At 37.3% G+C, this 22,012-nt stretch overlaps 1 protein-coding gene across 6 annotated transcripts in view; it reads left to right on the top strand.

The window, feature by feature from the left end:
• GABRB1 (gamma-aminobutyric acid type A receptor beta1 subunit) overlaps positions 1-22,012 on the top strand; it is a 125,102-nt gene that overhangs the window by 73,216 nt on the left and 29,874 nt on the right. For all 6 annotated transcript variants that reach the window (XR_001873034.1, XR_001873033.1, XR_001873029.1 and 3 more), the window contains exon 5: positions 18,506-18,588. Coding sequence is in view for 3 of the 6 variants with exons in the window: in XM_017804217.1 (XP_017659706.1) it covers positions 18,506-18,588 (83 nt within the window). In the remaining 3 variants the exon portion in view is untranslated. The remainder of the gene's footprint in view (positions 1-18,505; positions 18,589-22,012) is intronic.

The raw sequence follows: 22,012 nt of genomic DNA, 5'->3' as shown, positions 1-22,012 counted from the left end.
ACTGACATCTCCCATGCATCACAGCACAAGCAGAAGAAATTTGGGGAAGTTTAAACCCCTTGGCACTTCTCAGGCCTGAGAAATTTAACTATCTGATACTCCCATACGTGCTGCTGATGTCTCTTTTAGCGGAGTCTCTCTAGCCACCTCTGAGAGCGTGGTCACAAGAGACTGCAAATGCAGCATTTTTCATAGTCTGTAGATAGATGGATCTGTAAGCTATGTGAGACAGTGTGATCAAATGGCTATATTGGAACCATAAATCTGCTTCCAGTCTTGTTCCTATTATATTTGTATAAATTGAGAACCTGGAAAGTAAATCTGTTCTGGAAATCTTCGTATTTTGAGGTTTATTAACACATGTGAGATGTTTCAAATTTGTTCTCAGATTTGCTGGTAAGCCTTTTTACAAACAAATCATATCTTTTAAGGCTATCGATTTTTTAGTAAAACAAGAGACAATATTTAACAGTTTTTAAAAGGTCTAACAGTTATCCAAGTGAATCACCCATCTATCTTCAATGCTGTGTTTATTAGTTTTAGTATCTTCTGATCAAGGGACAGAAAGAAAAAGTTGCACAGAATTTATTGGTAAGGATTTAGTTCAAATAATGTCTTAACCCATGTCCCATTACTTTCTTCTCTCAGAAAACATCTGTGTAACACACCTTTGGAGTCCAGTAAAAAAAAAATCTCAATTTCTGTTTTTATTGGTCCTAAAATATTCTACAAGAAATATTTAAATATCTGAGTAAATGATTCTGAAGAAATATTTTTGACTAATCTCTAGTCAGACTTTTTGAAAATAGGGGGAGGGGAGAGAATTGTCAGATTGCTTCCTGAGAAAATTCCATTGATCTCAGCTGGCATAATTTCAAATACAGTTGGCTGTTGGTTTACTTGTCTCTAGTTGTTGAGACTGAAAGAAGTAAATGAAAAAGCTATAAAATTAGCACTTTTTTTTTTTGGTAGGATTCTAACATGTTATAGCAATATTTCATTTTTTTAATTATTTCTTTACATGAGACTAATAATTCTGTTCTTAACACAATTAATGCTGCCTCTTCTTGATATAGGCTATAAATTTAACCAATTTGCAGAAAATTACTGAAGTGCATAAGGATTCCAAGCTCTCTCTCTGGGTTGTTAGGTGGAGTTAAGCCTAAACTGGCACAAGACCAATATCAGCCAGATTTTTTAAATATCTAAGGTAAAAATTTGAACTTTTCGCCATCTAGCTTTGGATCCAAGGAAAAGCAATTCCTACTGAAACAGTTCAAGATGAGCCAGAGGGGTTCACCGTCTAAAATCTGCTTTAACTAAAAGGCTTAAAAACCCAAACAAACAAACACCAGCAACAACAACAAAACCTACAGTAAGATAACTCAAATTCTAGGAAGTTTTAAAATATATGCTATTATCCAAGTGTGGGCACCAAGTGTGCATTAAGACTGCTAAAGATTTCTGTTATCTGGGAGCCCCCTGCTGGGACTCTACCTTGAGAAAACAAAACAAAAGGGTTTTGTTTTGAAGGTGTGTCACAGATGTTTCAATAATATTTAATTGTGCAATATATGGCATATGATCACCTTAGAGTCAATGAATGCTTAATTTCTCATCAGCAAATTACTACAAATGAGAAAAATAAGTATTTTTTCTCTGCATAACAAATTCATGTGCTTAGTATTAGTTAAATACTTAAAATTCTTTAAAATATCCCTAGTTCCAGGAAATGCATGAAGATTCAAATGGACAGCCTGTGTGCTAGATAGAAAGGATCCAAACTGGTGGATTATCTTTGTGGTTATCATTAAAGAAGCTATAAGCAGAAATCAGTTTATTCAGTTTGAATAACACAGACCAAAAACAAAAAAAAAAAAAAAAAAAAAAAAAAAAAAAAAAAAAAAAAAAAAAAAAAAAAAAAAAAAAAAAACTTACAAGAACAGTCCAGACATTAAAGCATTTCAGGACTGCAGAAAAAAAAGTAAAATATCAAAAATAATCTTTGTCTTTTGTGGAAAAATAGTAATTTTATTTCACCACCTGATTTAACTGAAAAAAATATGGAAAAGTTTTCAGGCGAGTTTTCAGGCACAAAAGCTCATATTTAGATCTAACCAAAGCAACAGATTTCAGATTAAGTACATGTTAGAACAATTACTCTGAACTCACAGATCATCAGTATTTTCTTTCCTGAAAAACTCATCTGAAATATTTCAGCAGTCACTACCTGCTTTATTCTACCAGGTACAGCCCGGCCATTCAGAGCGCTGTGCAATTAAACCACCTGGGGTTGTAAAGAGCAGCCTTTTCCACAGGCATTTTGTACCAATATGATTTCACTCTTCTGGTTATGAACAATACAGCCATAAAGCTTAGTCTCCAGATTAATATTTGAGGATATTTTGTAGGTCTCCCTATAAGCAGGAAATGTTTTCTCAATGGCAATGAAAGTTTCTGTCTTTTATGAGCATTGAGGTGATGACTGCTTGATATATATGTATAAACTTTCATTCACTAGTGATCTTTTATTCCATTTTTAATTCCCTTTTTCTATTATTTCTTAATGGCAAAATGTCAGGCTTATGTTTAAGATGCCAGTGAAAATATCAAAGCATTTTCTTGGAAAAAAAAAATCAAAGGCCTGCATGCTCACAAGATTATAAGTAAATCTGCCTGAATACTGCAGCACTGTGTTTCTTTTTCATGAGGAATAACTCAATCTTCTGCTATACTCAGTCACCCCTAGAAAATTTTATCAGTATAAGCAAATTATTTGCTAAATTGGAGAGCTGTTAGCATACTCAAAGAGACGGTCCTGACCATAGCAGAGGAGTTAAAAGATCAAAGGGAAAAAAACTTATCATAGTTCTTCTCACTATGCCAGTTATGCACTTACTTTGTGTAAAGGTAACAGGAAGTAAAATGTATATGTAAATATTCCTCCTTCTAAAGCAGTTTTAAATTAGACTCAGGAAGAATGCATGAAACTAGTAGAAGCTGCAGTATATACCATTTAAAATATAACATTTCCAAACCCATTTTTAGACCCCTCTATTATAAAAGTTACAGACTCCTTCCTTCAATAAAAAATAAGGTGTCCATTCAAGGAAAAGAAATCATTTTGTGAAACCACTAGGTAACCTATGGTATTTGAACACAGTGTCCTTATAGTGAATCATTTGCAGCTTTTAAGAGAAGGCAAAAAAAGGTCAAGCCACATTAGGCGTCTTCACCCAAGGAACTCTTGCCCTCTCAGACAATTCTGAAAGAGCAAAAAAGGGGCTGAACCTGGAGTGTAAATCTTTCCCCATACAATATGAGGAGCAGGTGAGGTCACTTGTTCTGTTCAGCCTGGAGGAGACTGAGGGGAGATCTCGTTGCAGTCTACAACTTCCTCATGAGGTTCTCTGTGGTGACCAGTGACAGGTCCCAAGGTAATGGCCTGAAGTTGTGTCAGGGGAGGTTTAGGTCGGATATTAGAAAAAGGTTCTTCACCCAGAGGGTAGTTGGATGCTGGAACAGGCTGCCCAGGGAAGTGGTAACAGAACCAAGACTGTCTGAATTCAAGAAGCATTAGAACAATGCTCTCAGGCTCATGATGTGACTCTTGGGGTGTCCTGCATAGGGCTGGAGTTGGACTTGATGATCCTTATGGGTCCCTTCCAACTCAGCATATTCTGTCATTCTGTGATTCTGTGATTACACATTCCTTTTGCATCTTGATCTGCTAGGGTGTCGTGTTTTAAGAAATGCTACTCCACCATTCAATGCCCTCACCGAGACTCTCCCAAACCATACTCCACTCACTCACTCCCATCTTCCACTCTCCCTTCCCACTCCAGCAGGATGACTTACATCATCACAACATTTCAGGGAAGAACTTCTGAACTGTGAAATCCAGTAGAAAATACAACACAGTAGTCAAGCAGCAATGCCTTACTGTATTTCTCTCTTGTCCTAGGAGAAAAAAAAAGTAAAATTACACAACCACCTCTTGGTACTCAAGAAGCCATGCAACACAGAAAGCTTATGACAAAATAACACGAAGAATTAAAAACCATAAACAACCTAATTTTATATGAAAATTCTCCTTAATGACTCAGATGACATGAGCAGAAAAGTTTGTTTGTATGAGCTTCAATCTTATTTCAGTATTTTAACACTATGGTAAAGAGCATCTCTGTCATCTAAGAAGATTTTTACTTGTTCTGTCCTCATGAGCATTGTATAAATAAAGGCACAGTAGCATTAAAAAGAATCTCTCATACTGTACTCTTAAAGCTAAAGATAGAGGAAATGGGCACAACAGCAGATACTGACTGTGAGGAATTATACGTCAACTAATTGTAGAAATCAAATGCAGTTATTTTGCTAGGAGAGAACAAATGCCTGCAGAGTCCAAGCTTGCAGAATATTAAAGATCACATAAGCACAGAATATTTTGAGTTGAAAGGGGCCCAGAATGATCATCAAAGTCCAACTCCTGGCCCTGCACAGGACAGTGACAAGAATCACACCGTGTGCCTGAGAGTGTTGTCAAAATTCTTCTTGAACTCAGACAAGTTTGGTGCTGTGAGATTACTCAAGGCAGAAGAAAAAAGGCGACAAGAAGGCCTGATAGGTCAACACGAAAACCTAAGCCAGGAAATTCTCAAAATATATAAATATCTGTCCTCATATATAAGAAGCTGAGGAAAACCAGTCTTGTCCTCATTCTGCTCATGGCTTTTGTTCATAAGACTTGCTCATTTATTTTTCTTTCATCAAGGCTTTGATTCTCTCTGCTCACAGAGCCAATAGCCAGTACATCTGCACATTCACATAACATCCATTCCTCACTTTCCACAAGTGCACACCACCATTCAAAACATGTCTAACCTTCATGATTTAAGTGAAAATCAAGCATTGTCTAGCCAGCCTTTCTATGAGAATACTCTAAATGCAGTTCTACAATCAAAAGTAATGTGTGAAGAAGTACCAAGGGATTTCATTCATACACCTTCTTGGATTTCAGATATTAAAATCTGCCAGCCCTATAAGTTGGTAAGTATCAAAAAGTATGACTGTACTGCATAATGAGGCATGGAGTGGGCAACCTGAACGTTAAGTACTTAGTTGGACCTCTTACTCTCCTACTTCAACAGGTCCACCTTTCTGGCTGTCATGTATTCCATCCATTTGCAAAACGTTCTGTGTCAAGAAGAAATTAGAATGGCTAATGGATTTTGAGTAGGACCAGGCAATCTTTCTATGAAGCTTTTAAAATCAATGTATGTTTTGAAATTGAAAAAAAATGGCAAAAAAAAGCAAATAGGCAAAATAAAGTCCTCCAAGATATCACAGGGAAAGCAGTTATACAAGCGTAAATATGCACCCTTCCTTATATTATGAAATATATATTTAATTCCCAAATAATATATATTTAATTACCGAAATAACACTCTGTATAAGAAGTATGCATGTTCTGTTTATAAAGTGACAGATGTTGTGCATTCAAGATGCTACACATCAGTCTGCTGGATCACTGGTGCACACAGCATTCAGTGAATATAAGAACACACTAAGTATCATTGTGTAAAAGTAAAGAGAAATTGTATTTTTGATATAAAGAAAGTCTAAACCCAAATAAAATAGTATAAAGCATCAACATTGGAGCAAGTTGTTCTTACCTCTTAAGATATAAGTATAGTTAAAAAATTAAATATACATATTCCAGTTTAGAACTGCTTACAATTTTTGTACCTTTTTCTTCCCCATAAGACATTTTTGGTATGCAGAACTGCTACCCACCTTGTAAAACAGCTACCACTACTGAAAGACACAAACAGTGAAAATATTCCCCTCTCAACACATCCAATTACAAAATATCCACTCCCTACCCGTTCAAAGTTATCAATACTGGTTTAGTTAACAGACGTTTTAAGATAAAAATATCTCATTGGCACAAACAACGATTTTCTTTTCAAAGCTCTGAGCTGCTCAGATGAAATCTGCATATGACTCATCTGTGTTGGCAGCCAGGAGACACTGGATGCTCTAAGTAAAACTAAGGAACTCACTCTCTCGGGCTCACTCTCTTCTCCATCTTATGCAAACCCAGCTGAAGAACTGGATGAAAAGGACAAGCTCATATAAAATGTGCACACAGAGAAGTGCACATATGTATAGATATGTTATCTCCTAATCCACATCGTGCTGATTTAAGGTCTCTCCGAGTCTCCTCCAAGTTAACCATGACTATTTCTCTTCTAGAGACTACTGCTTTCTTATAGATGCTAACAAAGGTTGATTTGCTGAACACTTCCTAATCTATTTTAGTCACTATGAACTAGTTACCACATTACCCAACTTAACTACCAGTCAACAAAAACATGTTCACAAACACTATTCAAGTTAGTAGCTCTGCTGATAGACAGTAATAGATTTTAGTTTCCATGGAAGAAGGAATAAACTCGAGGATGGTAACCTATTCGTGTAGTGCTGATGAACCTGAGAAAGGGCATATGTCTGCCTAACAAGGACAGAGAATTTTTTCTCACAGCAGAAGAGGCATTTACAGGAGACATACTTGTCCAGAAAGGAGTAAGCACTGTTAGGGAAAAGTGCTATGTAAGCCACAGGACAATATTGTCCCGGAGGCAAAGGAGTACACATCATCCATAAAACAATTCAGGTGCCAAATTAGAGGGTTAACTATCAGAAAAACATTGTTCCCCAAAAACTTCCTATTTAGTAGTTTGCCCTACTACTCCCAAGTATTTTAAGACACTTTAATCAGGTTCTGAAAGAAACATTATGAGGCAGTACTTGCAGTAGTATGAATGACAACCCAAAGGTCCTTCCCTTCCCACTACGTCTCAACTCGTTTTCTAATTAAAAGGAATGTCAGGGTATAATTTTTATTTCTATAATGTTTTAACTGACTCAATGGCAAAATTCAGAGAAAAATAAGATGTAAGAACAACAAACATGTTTGTGGCATAACAAACACCACATTGTCCCAGGTTTATTTCAATGATCCTTTGAGGTAATACACTCTTTAAACTGATTCCCTGTCACAGAATCAGTCTTGGGACAAATGCAATGAAAACATTAATTTCTTCTCTGATTTATCTAGTTTGCCAGTTACATTCCATTGACAGGCATGATAATCAGTCAGTGTTCTACACAAAAATCACATCAGCATCCCTCCCAAGTCAGAGGAGTGCAAAAAGGCAATCTAATTTCTTTGTTCATTCTTTACACTGCCAACGGGGTCAATATTTTGGCAGCAACAAAAATCCTCTCACTGAGGTCCTAGTGCAGGTTTTCATTTCCCTTTCAGTTCTCCAACAAAAGTCACCACACATGGTAGTCTAACTGCAGCAGCTCGGCTTCTTCAGATGCTCTCAAGTTTCCTCACATTATATGTATCAAGAAATAATTACTCTGCCAGCTTTACTGACTGGAATTATTAGTTTTCACATTGAACTACCTATCTGGAACAAATGAGGTATACTTATTGTCTGGACAGGATGGGAGAACAGGGGAAAACCATGAATACCAAAGACCTGAGAAAAAACATGAGAAATCAATCATACTTTATATTAAGAATTGCTTGAGTGGTCTGTAAAGGCTTGATAATTTTAGATAAGTGATAAAAGCCTATTTTAATGAGTATTAGGCCTTACAGTCAATTAAAAACATAAAGCAGTGCAATGTCATACCATAAGAAGCCATTTACTGGTGCCATTGTGTTCTTTCCTAGGTGATACACGTCATTAATGGATTTAATAGATGAGCTCACTATAAAGAAGTGTAGCCATATAAATAACGACAGATTCAAGTGGAAGCCCTCTTTCTTTTGCATCAGGGATCCTTCTGCCTCTTACCTTTCCTTCTTTTCTCCACAGGATCCCTTTAGAAAATGCTGCCTTCCCTCTCTGTTGCACTCTTCTAGGAACAAGGGCTGTAGTTTCAAACAACGTTCAACATGAAGTCCTAAAAAATCTTAAGTCAAATTTCTCAGCAGCTAATTAGTTACCAATTTCCTCTTCTGTATAGCTAAAAAAAAAAAAAAGCGAGGCTCATCTACCATCAGCCAAAACCTTAGCAATTCACATCTTAGACAGACACTTAGCCTGGTCAGTCATCTGTTTCAAAAAAAAACAAAAACCAAAAACACCAAAAAAACCTCCAAACAAACAAACAAAACCCAACCAAACAAAAAAACACAGAAGTATGTCTGGTGCCTGAAACAACATGTTTTTTACCATTTGTTTCGACCAAGCACATCCTGAAGCCTTCCAAACCAGGCTGGGTGTGAAAGATGTTGCCTAGTTTCTGCTACTGTGTTGCCTAATTTCTGCTTCTACCAAAGAAGAGGGGACAACTGAACATGTGCGTGTCTTTCTTTCACACGCATTACGTATGTTGGTGTCTAATTTGGTTTTATTTTGGAATAAAAAACAAAATAACGAACATCCCAAAAGGTACTAAATTACATTAGCATCACTGCTGCCATCTAGCGGACATCTATTCTCTCCTGAGCAGGATGGTTTTGTCTGTGGATATTACCTGCATCTGAGGAATTTCAGTAGTAACATCACCCTACTTGCATTTTGTCCCTTTTAGGACGTTTGTATAGAGAGACGGAAAAAGTTACAGATTTATCACCTTTTTTTTTTTTAATGAAAACCAGATTGAAAACCAGTTATCTCACTTCTCCCTTGGACCTTCTTTTATGCTAAGCACTTCCCATCTGGCTCACTCTCTTTTTTTTTTTATATCTTGCAACATCCTTGCACTGTCAAACTAAATTACTATTTGCAGTAAATTTCAGCTCAAACTCTAAGACACTTTTTATTGAAGCATCTTGTTTGCCCTGTTATGGTTATAGTCCTTTTGGGATATATATAATAAAAATTATTTTCCTGGGTTTATAGCTGTGCAGTAAAAATTCTCTCTGTCCTGAAATTTGGCTTATAAGAATCAAAGATAGTGCTTTTTTCTAATATTTAAAAGGTTACCTTTTAAAATTTTAATGATTTTTTTATATTTCTTGATATTTACAAGCAAGCCATTCATCTTCATTCTACTCTGAATTATCTCTGATACACTGCATTAAACAGAAATAAGGTCTTACATTATCTATAAGGTGTACATATCCAGCTTAAGGTTTTTATTTTAGAAGTTTCTTTTTCAGTCAGAGCAACATATTTTCTTGCAGACCTTTTCTCCCACCATCTCTCTCCTCATCTCCATGTTTAAGCTCTCCCTTTCCCACTGCTTCCTATTTCCACTGCTGCCCTGGACCTTCAGACTCTCCTCTTGAGGCAGAAGCCAGCAATTTTCTCATCCCATCCCTACTTTATGATAGTACTATGTAACTGTTCTCTGTAGAAGAGAATCAGACTATTCATCAAGGGTTTATTCCTTTAAATATAGTAATGATGATTAATTTACTGACAATTACTTTGAGTGCTTAGGTAAATCTTCCAAGACAACTGAAATGTGATATCCCCTCCCCAATATATTTTCATGCCTATAGCACTTAAGTTGAAAATTATCTAACCTTTGAGACACTCCTACTTGGCACTGACTGTAGAAGTCAATGTTCTCTGTGAAAAAAATATTTAAAAAATCAGTGATCTGCAGCTCTGGTCTTTTTAAGAAATTGCTAAGCAGAACATAAAATACAAAAAACTTTCCATAAGCACTAACACATGCTTAACACACTTGATAACATCTATTTGCATTCAAAAGAGGAGTCAAAGAATGATACAATCAGCTTACATTTACAACATCAAAGGAAGGGACAGTGATTCTGGTTAAAGACATCACTTGCTGCAAACAGTTCTTGGGCAGCACTGTCCTGTAGATCACACCATTATTGCAAGCCCTCATTAGAAAACTCATAAGCTTCAAAGTGCTTCAAGGAACTTCTGAACTTTGAATGCTTAAAGGAAGATCAGCAGTGACCTTCTCCAGCAAATAACGCTTCATCATTAAAAAAATAACTGAATAAAACAAAAGCAAACATTCAAAAACAGTAAAGGAGGTAAATACAATCTGTAAGAGGGGAGAAAAAGAATAAACAGCAAATGGATAACAGGTTTCAAATTCACAGTCAGTTCAGTCTAGCATAAGAGTATTTACATTTGAATAGATGGTAGCACAGAGCTGATTCTCATGCTGTAGTCTTTCATAGTTTGCTCATCCTGAATGTCTGGAATTGCGAGAGATAAGGATACAGCCCTGCAGCTCCTCTGCCTTGAAGCATGCATTAGTTATTTACACCTGCTCCAACTCACAAAATGTCAGTGACTCAGTTCTGACAGTGTACAAGTCCAAGAACTCTCCTTTTTAATTTTGCGCTTCTTGTCACTGGGTATATTTAAAAAAGAATTAAGGAGTTCTGAATTTTTTTCAGATATTTTGTGACAATGTCCACATCTCATCTCCCTGACTACATGATCTCATGATTCAGGCTTTTAAAAATATATATTGCCATATGCACTATAAAGGTTACTATGCACTGCACCCACTTCTACTTACCTTAGTCTGTGGATCCCGCAATCTCTACTGACAGAATTTCAGGTCACAGGAGTAGGTAACTCAGCAGGACTACTCATATAATTAGAGTTCTAAAGACCGAGCAGTGCTATAACTTGTGCACAGGTGCAAGAGACTAGATCAAATATTTGGAAATAGAAAACATTTCCTGGGCATACAGGAGTGAAATATCATGGATATTCCTCTTTTTTAATCAATCTTGCTTTGTACCTGTAGTTCCTGTAGAAGACCAGACTATTTTCACCCATCTTCTACAGTCTGTTAGATCCTGTGAAGGAAATTAGACCTTGTTTCCCTGAGAAAGATCTACCCCAAAATCATTCGTTGCATATGCAGGCTATATATATAAATGTGCTAGGTGAGTCAGACTCTGAAAAGAAGGATTTGGGGAAGTAAAGATTGCCTGCGATGGACCACAAGATGGTGAGGGGTAGGCTTGTACTTAAGTTGTTGACTTGGTCAAAGGTCAGAACATCAAAAATTATGGTCAAATGTTAGACCAAAGGTCCATCTAGCCCATTATCTTATCCCCAGAACTAACTAAGGGCAGATGTCTTGGGAAGGGCTCAAGATGATTTCTGATTTCTTGCTTCACCTTCTCCTCACCAAGCTACCAGGTATCCTCAAAGAGAACTCGTGTTTTTTAGGAAGTGAAAAAGACACCACATAGCTTTGTTGGCACAAAACTGATGTAATAAACTAGTGCCTGGATTATGTTAAAGAATACTAATTGAATCAAACTTAAGTGACTACAACAGCAAGAGGAGGCATATTCTTACTCCAGTCAACATCTCCTGCATCAGATCAGTGACTATTTGGACATATAAAGACACACTCACTAACCATTCTTTCTCTCTCAGATGGATGTCACACTGTGCATTAACTCAGTGGCTTTCCCCTGCCTAAGACATACTAAATGTACAACACAGGATTAGGCTCTGCTGCTGAGATAGACAGGAAACATTATTTAAGAATAGCATTTTGGCTCTTCCAGGACTTCCCTCTGAGACAAAGGTCAAGCAGCTTACCATCAATCAGCTGACTGTGGCAATTCAGTGGTGCATAAGACTGACGTAGGAGTAACTTGACAAAACTCATCACCTTGACAAAAGGTGAGCACTGCCTTCATCAGTCCTTCATCATAATACTCTCCTCAGAGATGGTGCCATTAACCATCTTTAGGGCCCAGCAGTGAGCCCAGCTGATGAACCATGTTAAACCAATCTAACAAGAACAACAGTCAACTCAGGCAAGTTCTGCCTTATTGGGCTTGGCAGATGTTAAATTGATATGACCAGGGGGAAATAGGAATGGGATAAGGAGTGTCTCAGGGGAGCTATAGGATAACATGGCAGCCCAAGCAGGCAACTCAGTAGCTTTTTGGGAGGCAAATACATTAATGGAAAGAGCTGTAGGGACAGTCATGTTTTCATTAGGTTGCGGGGTTTTTTTACAAGCCATGCAGTTTATTGATTTGACACCCTGTAGATTACCTTCTCATGCCTGTCTTTTGCTTGGAAACAGACACTTGTATTTATATCTCAGAGAAAACCAACTATTCCTTCTCTACATTCGACAAGCCTATTCACTCTCAGGGATGTTACTAGGTATGCAGGGATACACAAATCGAATAGACGAATCCCTGTCCATTACTATGCTACAGGACTAGTCAGTGGTACTATTATAGTTACTTCATCTTCTGATTTTTTTCAATAGTTTGTTGTGGGTTTGGTTTTTTTGTTTTGTTTTTGGTTGTTTCGTTGTTTCTTTGTTTTTTGGTTGGTTTGGGTTTTTTTGCTGACCACTGCAGTTATTTTTGTCTTGAAAGCAATGATTTACCCCTTGAAAGACATTGCAAAATTTCACCACGTGTCCTTTTCTGTCTGCAGCTAGACTAGCTCAAGACCTTGATACCTGAGGTTACCAACCTTACTGCTGAGCCACTCACATTTCACTCAAAGTTCAATGCAGGCAACTAAAAGGTAGATTGGGAGGAAAGGAACATGACGTCAGGGGAGGAGGAGGCTACGGCACTGCAGGCCAGTGGGAGTTGTTGGAAATTTACCATGTCAGCAGGCAGGACAACTGTAAACCTTATACATGGCATGGACAGAGAAAAAAATTTGCAGATTAAATGTACATTTTTTTCTGCCTTCCTCTAATCCTTCAATGACTTTCCCTACAAGACATCCCTTTAAATCTTAAACATCAAAATTCTTTCAGGTTCCAGAAAAATTAGGCAAATTACACCAGGGATATGGGTCTAGGTTCTGGGGTCAAACAGTTGCCAGGGGATTAAGTTCCCTGATACCACTGAAGTTAAATTACATTGATTAATTAAAAGCAATGTTTTACCTGGGATATGAAAGTCTACTTCCAGCATATACTAGAAACCCAGCTCTGCAGTAGCTAAGAGAAACATGTTTATTCTTTATTTGATTTGCAGATTTTATTTAGCTTTTAAGGAAAAAAAATTAGTCCATCCCACTTCATAAATTCATATACATTTATAATTTATGCTCTGTTGACTGACAGAAAAAGAATAAACATATTAAAATTTGATACCTGTCCTCCAAATGAAGGAAACATTTCACAACAGAATTTGCATTGTTTAGCTCTGATCATCTTCACATTTAGTTGTTATGGCTGTCTCAAATATTGCTTCTATTTCTTATCCAAGAATTGAGAATCAGCTTTTTGGCAGCATTTTGAGGAAACACTATAAGTACTAAACCATAAATCCACTTCCTGTACTCATTCTGAACTTACTTTAAATGCTCATTGATGATTTAACCCAGAATATTAAGTTTTACCATTTGTTCCTGCAAAACCTGTTGCCCTGCAGGGAAATCTCTGACGGTATTACTTATTACTTATTATTAAGGAAGTCAGTTTTGCAAATACTGGAGGTCAGTGTTTTCTTTCATATAATTTTATTTTTAGCAAAAACCCCCTTTCTTTTACAGTAAGAATATGATATTCAGAGAGTAAGGCATCAAAGCCAAGCAGTGGATCAGATAGCCTGAACCCCAAGACACAATTTAAAAAAAAATCAGCTAATTTTGCTTTTATGCTAATTTTGCTTTTAATGCTATTTATCTTGTCTGTTGGCAGTTCAGACTTCATTCCACCCCAGAATCCCTGAGTACTGAAATGAATGAAATTAAGTAGTGTAATCATATATCTCTACCTAACTGCTTGCCTTCTTTGCATAATCCCATTTTTTATTCATTTGTATCCAAATGAATCTAAAGAATGTAAGGACAGTATGGTCAAAGTCACTGTACAAACAAAATACACTAGCCCCAACACCAGAATTTAAAACATATTTTAAGAATGGAAAGCCTGGAAGAAACATATCCTACTTTGAAATATAAATAGTTCTGCTTCAAATGTAGGATTAATCCTCCACCTAAACATTTACAGAGGCTCATGATATTCAGCCATTCCCACAAACTGCTTGTGTGAGGGACTTTCAGGTCTAATCCTCTTGAACACAGATTTAATGCAGTTTTGCCCTACCTTCAGAGTATTTCCTTCCCCTTCCTGCCATTACACTCCCGTATTCTGCATTTGTATGTCTTTATTTTTAACTGATGTGCAAGCCATCAGTTACTCTCTCCTCTGAGAGAGTACAACCACTTACAGGTCTGGGATTTTACTGTATGTATAATAAAAGATTTTATTTTTTTCGTCGAGACAATTACTATGATTGCATCTGGGTTTAATTTCTCTCCTTAAACAAGTTTTGTGATTATCCAGAGCATAATGCCATTAACAATTTTATACAGCTGAGCTCTACCATGAGGGAGAAAGAAATGCTTGAAAAGCAGATTTATGAATTACAGGCAATGAATGTTGCTGGATCATGAAGACTCCTACTACAATTACAAGTAGCTAGTTTCAAGGAAGCCTAAGATTCCCAATAAAGTTTAAGCACCTCCAGCTTTAGAAGGGACAACATTGTGTCCTCCCTTCAGGGAGGAGCCTCCAGCAGCTCCCCTTGGCCTTTTCCCATTCACATGGCTGTGTAGCTCAGGCTCAGCTGGCTCGGACAAATCCTCAGGTAGATACTGATTATCATCCCCCTGTCCAGGGCACTACACCACTTCCAAAGCTGTGGGTATACAAGGGAAGCATGATCCTTTCTCCTGATGCTGGAAGCCACAAGTTTCAAGCTTCTTGACAGATACCCTCCACTACCTACCACTGTCTTTCCTGTCTCAGGTTGTGCAGCCCTTGTCTCTGCAAACTTCAGCAAAAGCCCTTTAACTCCCTCTTCCATGGAAGCACCTGCTTGTTATTGCACCAGAGAGCCACAGAAGCATTCAGCACTGCTGCTAAGGGGTTGCAAGAGTCATGAGGGGAAAGCTGCTCCCCACCTTCCCCAAAGTATGAACCTTCCCCAAAGTATGAAGAATAGTTCTAAAGCACAGAGGCTGCCTCACAGGTCCTATACAGAATGCAAAACATACCTGAGGGAGGCAGAGAGCATAGCTGAAGTGCTTTGTTTTACCTTTCCTTGTAGCATCACAAGGAGTGATTAACCAGGATGAAGGATGAGAAATTACCAATAGACAGGCCAGACAGATTTGGATCACTTACTGCTGCCAGAAAAAATAACTTATTTTTGTTTATTAACTTTCTGCTCCATAATCCAAGCATTTACTTCCAGACCCCACCTGCAATTAGCAGTACAGTGTCTTAGTAACACATACATTAACTTTTGTTCTTGGATTATATTAGAGATCAGAAACACCAAAGGATGCAGGGCACCAAAAACTGCACAGATAGTGAGAAGACAATGCAGTTGTCAGAATTCATGTCTGGGGGAAAAATTATGTAGAGTATTTAAATTCCAGGTATGAACAATTGCATTATTTACTACTACACTATTAATTTGCATTGATGTTATGTTATGATGTTATGAAAAATAGCTAATTGATGTTACTTAAGTAGCTTATGTAAAAACTGCAGAAGTCAGCCGTACGGATACACTGGCCAGTAGGAAATAGCTTAAACACTGTGGTCAAATGAGTGGTTAAGGTAACTCAAAGAATCACTGTTAAATGTATTATTAAAAGCAGGTTTTATATAAATTTATGAATGTACGACTTCACAAAGTGCTATGGAAAGGTTTACTCTATTATTTATTACGTAGATGAAGCATACAAAGGAAAATCTGACTAGAATCAATTTAGAATTATTTACTCAGAAGTGGGGGATGCAAAAGAGTAAGGGTGAAGAAGAATAAGAGAGACCCTCCTGTTGAGTCACAAAGCTCAGAGAGGGGCCCCTTGCTTTTTAAATTCCTGATAGATCCTAGGTGAGGCTGAGTCCAGTTTCAGTACCATATAGTTTAGTCTAAAGGCTTTAGCTGCACTTAATAATTGACTAATTTAACATTGGTAAAAGGATTCAGTAGAATTTACTACAGTTAACACAGTAACTTAATTATGGATCCAAGAAGCAACATTAATGTTAGACTTGCTATAGTGTGTTTCAGTCAATTCACACACACAAATATATACAGGCATAAATCTGTGTATATATAAATTTACCGAGGTATACCTGTTAAAAATTCCCCTCAAGTTCAGTGAAATACTAAGGTCAAATGCCTTGTCATTTCTCAGTGGGTGAGACTTGAACCTTGAGGTGGGGGGGGGGAGTCAGACCATGTCCCACCATCAGTTTTCAGTGACAGTTCTGCCAGTATTGCAAATTTGAGAGTTGGTGAGCTCTGAACGGCTTCCCTCTCAGAGAGAGATGCTGCTGCATCCCACTGCATTCCAGGAGAGCTCAAAGGGCCTCACTTAAAACAGCCACTTATAGAGTCAAAAAATGCTTGTTCTCTTCCATCCTGGCTGTAATCCAAGCTGGTAATTACTGGAGTTTTTAAAAAGTTCAGTAACAATGGTACTGTTTCACTCAGGCTACAATTCAGGTAAATAAGGTTCCAAAGCTGTCAGGGGATGGATGATTGTCTGTCATTCCCCTTTTTGGTCAGGCAACAGAAGTCCCTTGTACAGGCAGTGCCACCCCCACCTTAGCCAAGCAAGAGTTTCTGGCACAGTCAAGGTACACTTCACCACTCAACTCGTTACTCAAAAGCCAAAGCCTAATGGGAGTTCCTGAAATCATAGAGCAGTCTGAGGATGAGGCAGGGGTGTGTTGCACCTCTGCAGTGGTTTAGAAAACACTATGTCAACTTCTATTTCTGTACATAAAAAAATCTGGTTGATATAGGTGAACTAAATTACCATAGAAGCCAATTTATTAATTGGGAACAAAACATTGCCCTATGAAACCTTCATTAAAAAAGCATTTAACTGTGACTAATGTTAGTATATTATTACGTATGATCTTAAGCATTATTAAGCAGGTGTCTGACAAATTAGTGCTGCATGTCTTCTCATTGCCTGTCAGTAAGGTGTAGTTGGTACATGGTTAATCTAAATGAGGTCCTACCGCAGCTGAAGCCCTTGACCTTTTTTATGACAAATGCAAAACCTGTTAAGACACATGCATTTCAATTTAACGTGACAAAAATCAGCCTGAGAAAACGTATCAATATACCATTTTCATGGCACTTTGCACAGTATTCCAGAATGGTTTCATGGATGGGTTCTCATTACAGCCATTTCTAATCCTTATACTTAGATATGACAGACAAATTTTGTAGACTTAGGATATTTTGAAGCATGTCACAGTAGTAAAGCAGTTGGTGACAGCAAGGATTGTTACCCCAATACAGCATGTAAGTGTGCCTGACTTTCAGCACATCAAAAGTAAAATCTCAAGATGTGTTCTTGTGGTATTAATTAACATGGAACTGGAACAACAGGATCAAATCCACATCAAGAAAAGAGGTTATGTGCCTTTCTCTGGTAGAAATCGTTGGAGAGAGGAGGGGAGAGAGAGACCAATAAAATTACAAATAAAGTTTGACCATTCACAGCTTCAAAAGTTTTGTAAGCACTTGAGAACCCATCTATCACAAAAAAAAAAAAAAGGAAAAAAAGAGGCAAAAAACTTTTGTGAGCTTGAAAACACCAATATGATTGTCTTTCTTAAAGGGACCTTTAAGAAAGCTAAAATTTGACCCCTATTCTCATGAAGTCTCTTAACCTTCCTCCCACATGTCACAGGCTTATCAGTAAGTATTTGTTCAGATGCTTTCTGATTTATGGTATAACAAAGGGAGAGGAATTGCTTTTCAAAAAGTCTTAGGCTATGGAGAATATCTTTAGAGACCATGTATCAACTCACATGCCCTCTAGAAGGAGCAAGGATCTGAAATATCCAGCCTGCAATCATAGTTACTCTCAACATTTATGAAGTAGCCACCATACGATGTTATATGTCACAAGCCTTTGATTGCCTCATGCCATTATTAAGAGGTGATGTTCAATTGTCATAGTTAATGATAAACTGATCATAAAACCATAAAGATAATTAAAGATAAATAAGATATTACCAGTATTTCTACCGCATGGATGAAAGTGCACATACCTATCAGACAAAATTAAAACAACAGTAAGTGACAATAAAATGAAAAAAGAAAGCTGTCAGCAGTATGAGTTATAAATAGAAAATTCACAAAACAATTTGAAGGTGTCTGAATTAAGAACATTAAAAATAAGATGCCCAAATAGAAATATCGCTGAATGTTCTCCAAAGCACTTTTGCACATAAGGTTTTCAGTCAAAATCCTGCTCTACAGTATTCGGCGTATGCTCTGATGCTTTATACATTAATCAGTATATTGTGCTGTATAAATTATTTAATCATGCTTTACAAGCTCTAAGAAGCCTGTATGCCAGGAATCCATGTGCAGAACCAGTCTACATTTAAACAAAGAGAAAAGCCACTATAAAAAAATCTTGCCACCTCAAATAAGTAAAATGTGGTCTCAAGTCTCATTATTTTTTTCACCTTCCTCTTATAGGATCACAACAACAGCTGCTTGCATGATGGACCTACGCAGATATCCTCTGGATGAACAAAACTGCACACTAGAAATTGAAAGTTGTAAGTTATTGGAGGGAGAGGGTTGGCCAAATGACAGCTGAGGACTGAAAGACATTGACAGGTTAGGCAAAACAGGAGCAAGTTGGTGAAACACTGTGTGTCCAGTGAGCTTGCACACTAAACATACCCAATGTATTTCTATAATGCATAAGCCAAAATATGTTTCATTCACAATATTGGTTGATCCAAGCTTGTAAGATGTCTTTCAAAATCTCTTGTCGAGCAAGTGAAGAGTTTATTTCTTGATGATTAGCTCAGAGGACAGCAACTGAGTACTGTCCATCTTCAGCGCATAATTACTGCAGAACCTCAACTAATTATTTCACCTTGGTGCACTCATCTCTAACATAAGTTTAACATCTCTCCCACATGGTGGTGGCAGGACTGATCAATTGCTTTCACCAGATCACTTGGAGGTTGTAAGAGGAAACAACTTGATCCTTCAGGACCAAGGTTAATGAGAGCTTTGTCATTGTCTTCCATGAGCATAGGAACAAGGTGTGCACTTACAAATTTTTGTTATTAACACAGTCTCTGTATCCTTTATGATAGTAGCTTTTAGAGAAATGCCTGCTAAAGGTTTTTGAAAAGAATCTTTATTCTGTTGTTGGTCAGATCAGCTGCTGCCACTGACTGCAGAGGAGTCTGTCTAAACAAAATGGTTGAGACTACTTAAAGTCCAAGGCAAAATAATGCTGCAGTTGTCATAGAATTTCCATTTTTCACATTGCAACTGTTGTGCTGAGTCAAGAAATCTTTTTTTTTTTTTTGTAATAATACTTCCCTCTAAAAGATGAGGTTCTAGAAAGGATTAACAGATTTCCCCAAGTACAGTATTTTTGTTTCCGTTTACTGCAGAGAAAGAACAATTTTAATATTTGATGGATAGTTTGAAGTTTTAAATAAGCAAAGAAAAAAGCTGATCTGTGATTAATGAAAATAATTTCCTAGTATTTATGTCATTAACAAAAGCAATATTTTTATTGTTTGTAGCACATCCCAAGGAAATAAAATCTCTGAGCAGTCCAGTAAATACAGTTTTCATTTTGCAGAAATTCATGATATAAGATTTTGCTGTGGACTGAAAGGAGGTTGACGTCCCCAGAACCTCACAGCATCAATTTTCAAAAGAATTTTATTACTCTTCAGTTGCCTAGATCTGACAAATAAAAACATTTTCACAGTGTCAAAACAATGGAATAATTGCATATAAAATGTTTAGTAGTAGTGTAACAAAATAAAAAATTCTGAACCAAAGAGGACAAGGTAACTCTGTAGCCTTAGAAAATTTTGGGAAAGATTTCAGTTTATTCTGAACTGCAGAGGTTTTAATCGACTGTACATCTCAACATATCTGAGGTGGCAGTTGTCAAGCACTGAAAAAAAAATACAGTCAGTCTAGAGTACTCATAGGCTCACAAGAGCCCAGCAGAAGAGGAGCTCTCGGCCCAATGTTTATAGTAATTTATAATTTCTACTTAATGCCACCAGAAAAAATGCCTTATTTAAGGCATTGAAATGGCCAAATACCTTCAAAATTACTTTCCATACTGAAGTAAGTCAGTGGAAGGGCAGTTTTTAATTTAGATTTTATATTGTTTGGTAAGAAACTCGAAATGGTTTCCCAAGAATTATTTGCTTTTCCTCCTTTTCCTGGAAAGTCTCTCTACAGTAATTTTATAAATTTTCTGTCAGGTTAAAAACAACAAACCTTTTATTCCACCAGCAAAAGATTTTAATCAAGTAAACATTCACAATCAGCTTAATGATAATTATTTTTACTTGAGAGCCTTGTCTGAACACTACCTGCTCATTTATTCCTTTAGAGAACTAAAAATGGTGGGGGTTTTTTGTTTTGGTTTGGGTTTTTTTTAAGATCCTAGTGTTTTGGCGTTGCATGTTGACATGTCAGAAAGAGAAGCAGGGAGACGGTTTTGTCATGGTTCCCCATGAAACACCTCAATAGCTGCAGTGCAGAGTCTCCACAGTAGCTTATTCTCTGTTCATCATTCAACTCGTTCAAGAAAGTGTCTGGAAGGACATACTCGTTGTGCACCATATCAAACCCCCTCAACAGACACAGTAGCAAGGCAAGCTGGGCCAAGTTGGTGTTCATGTGATGAATATTTGTGTTAGACCAACATGCATTAATCTTCCCTTTACATCTGCTTTCATTTAGCCTGTCCATATCTCCATTGCCCTGAGCTGACTGAAGCACCACAAACCCACACCCCTGTGTATGAACACATATATAGCCATTTTCTTCTCCTTCCCAAGAAGCAGAGGCAGTAGGCAACTATAGCTTCCTTTTCCAGTGCTGCTCATCACCCTACTGATCTCCCCAGTCACTTTCTGATAGTTCAAAACTCTGTCTGAGTGTCATAATGCACCAATTTACGGGACCTAAGAAGTTGCTTGTTAGGATACGTGGTTGTCATCCTATCCTTGGAATTTGCAGTCCCCTGCATTTTTTGGCACAAACCAGTTTTCTTGATGTTGTTTGCTGCTGCTTAGCTCATCTTCTGGCTTAAAACTATTGGGGAATGAGTCATACATTGTGTTTCAAAATAAAGTGCATGACACATCTCCTGAGTAGCTTTTCTACCTGATCAGCGGAGGAAATGGATATATACTGTACCACAGCAATCAAAATGGATGATGATACTGAAGTTGTCTCCATACTGAATTCATACCTGTATTATTTGCTGGGAGGTAGTTGATTTGAAGACTCTGTCTCAATCATGGCTGAAACTGATCAGAGTACATAAGCATTTATCAGCTAGCAGCTCAAATAACAAATCAGATGGATACTTGACCGGTTTACACCTCTTTATTCACAAGCTTTCACATAAATGAATCTTTTTAGGGATAAATGTTCAGTGAGAATTACTATCAGTGAGACCTCATCAAGAATCAAAATTAGGATCAGACGGAATAAGCAATTAAAATGCTAACACAATCAGGGATGAGAGAATACCATGTAAATCACATGGCCAGTAGTACATCCCCAAAAGAAAATTGCTTTTCTGACCTTTTGAACACCCATATAAATAATTCATGTCTCCAGAGATACATATGTTGATATGTTAATACTTGTTGAGCTGATCACAAATGGCCAACAGGTCAAAAATGGAGACTGAATTATTTCTCATGAGTACTTAGGTCAGTTCTACTATCAACTGAATGACAAAAGCACAGATATGCTTGCCTCCTACTGAAAGCCCAGAGGTAGTATATGCATCAGGGGCATTGGCATCTTTGACAATTCTCCACCTAAAATATAACTTCTATTGCACCGCAGACCTTCTCCTCTGCACCTCTAAAACTCTTGAAAATTATCGATCATACTTGGAAGAATAGAGTTCAGAAGGGCAGGCTGACTGCTTCTTTCTTAGGCATTTGAGTACAAGTAAGCCAGTTGTCC

This window comes from Lepidothrix coronata, unplaced genomic scaffold (genome assembly GCF_001604755.1).
Source record: "Lepidothrix coronata isolate B3197 unplaced genomic scaffold, Lepidothrix_coronata-1.0 Scaffold0, whole genome shotgun sequence".
NCBI lineage: Eukaryota > Metazoa > Chordata > Aves > Passeriformes > Pipridae > Lepidothrix > Lepidothrix coronata.
The sequence above is the reverse complement of the archived record's forward strand: the minus strand, read 5'-3'. Positions and strand labels throughout refer to the sequence as shown.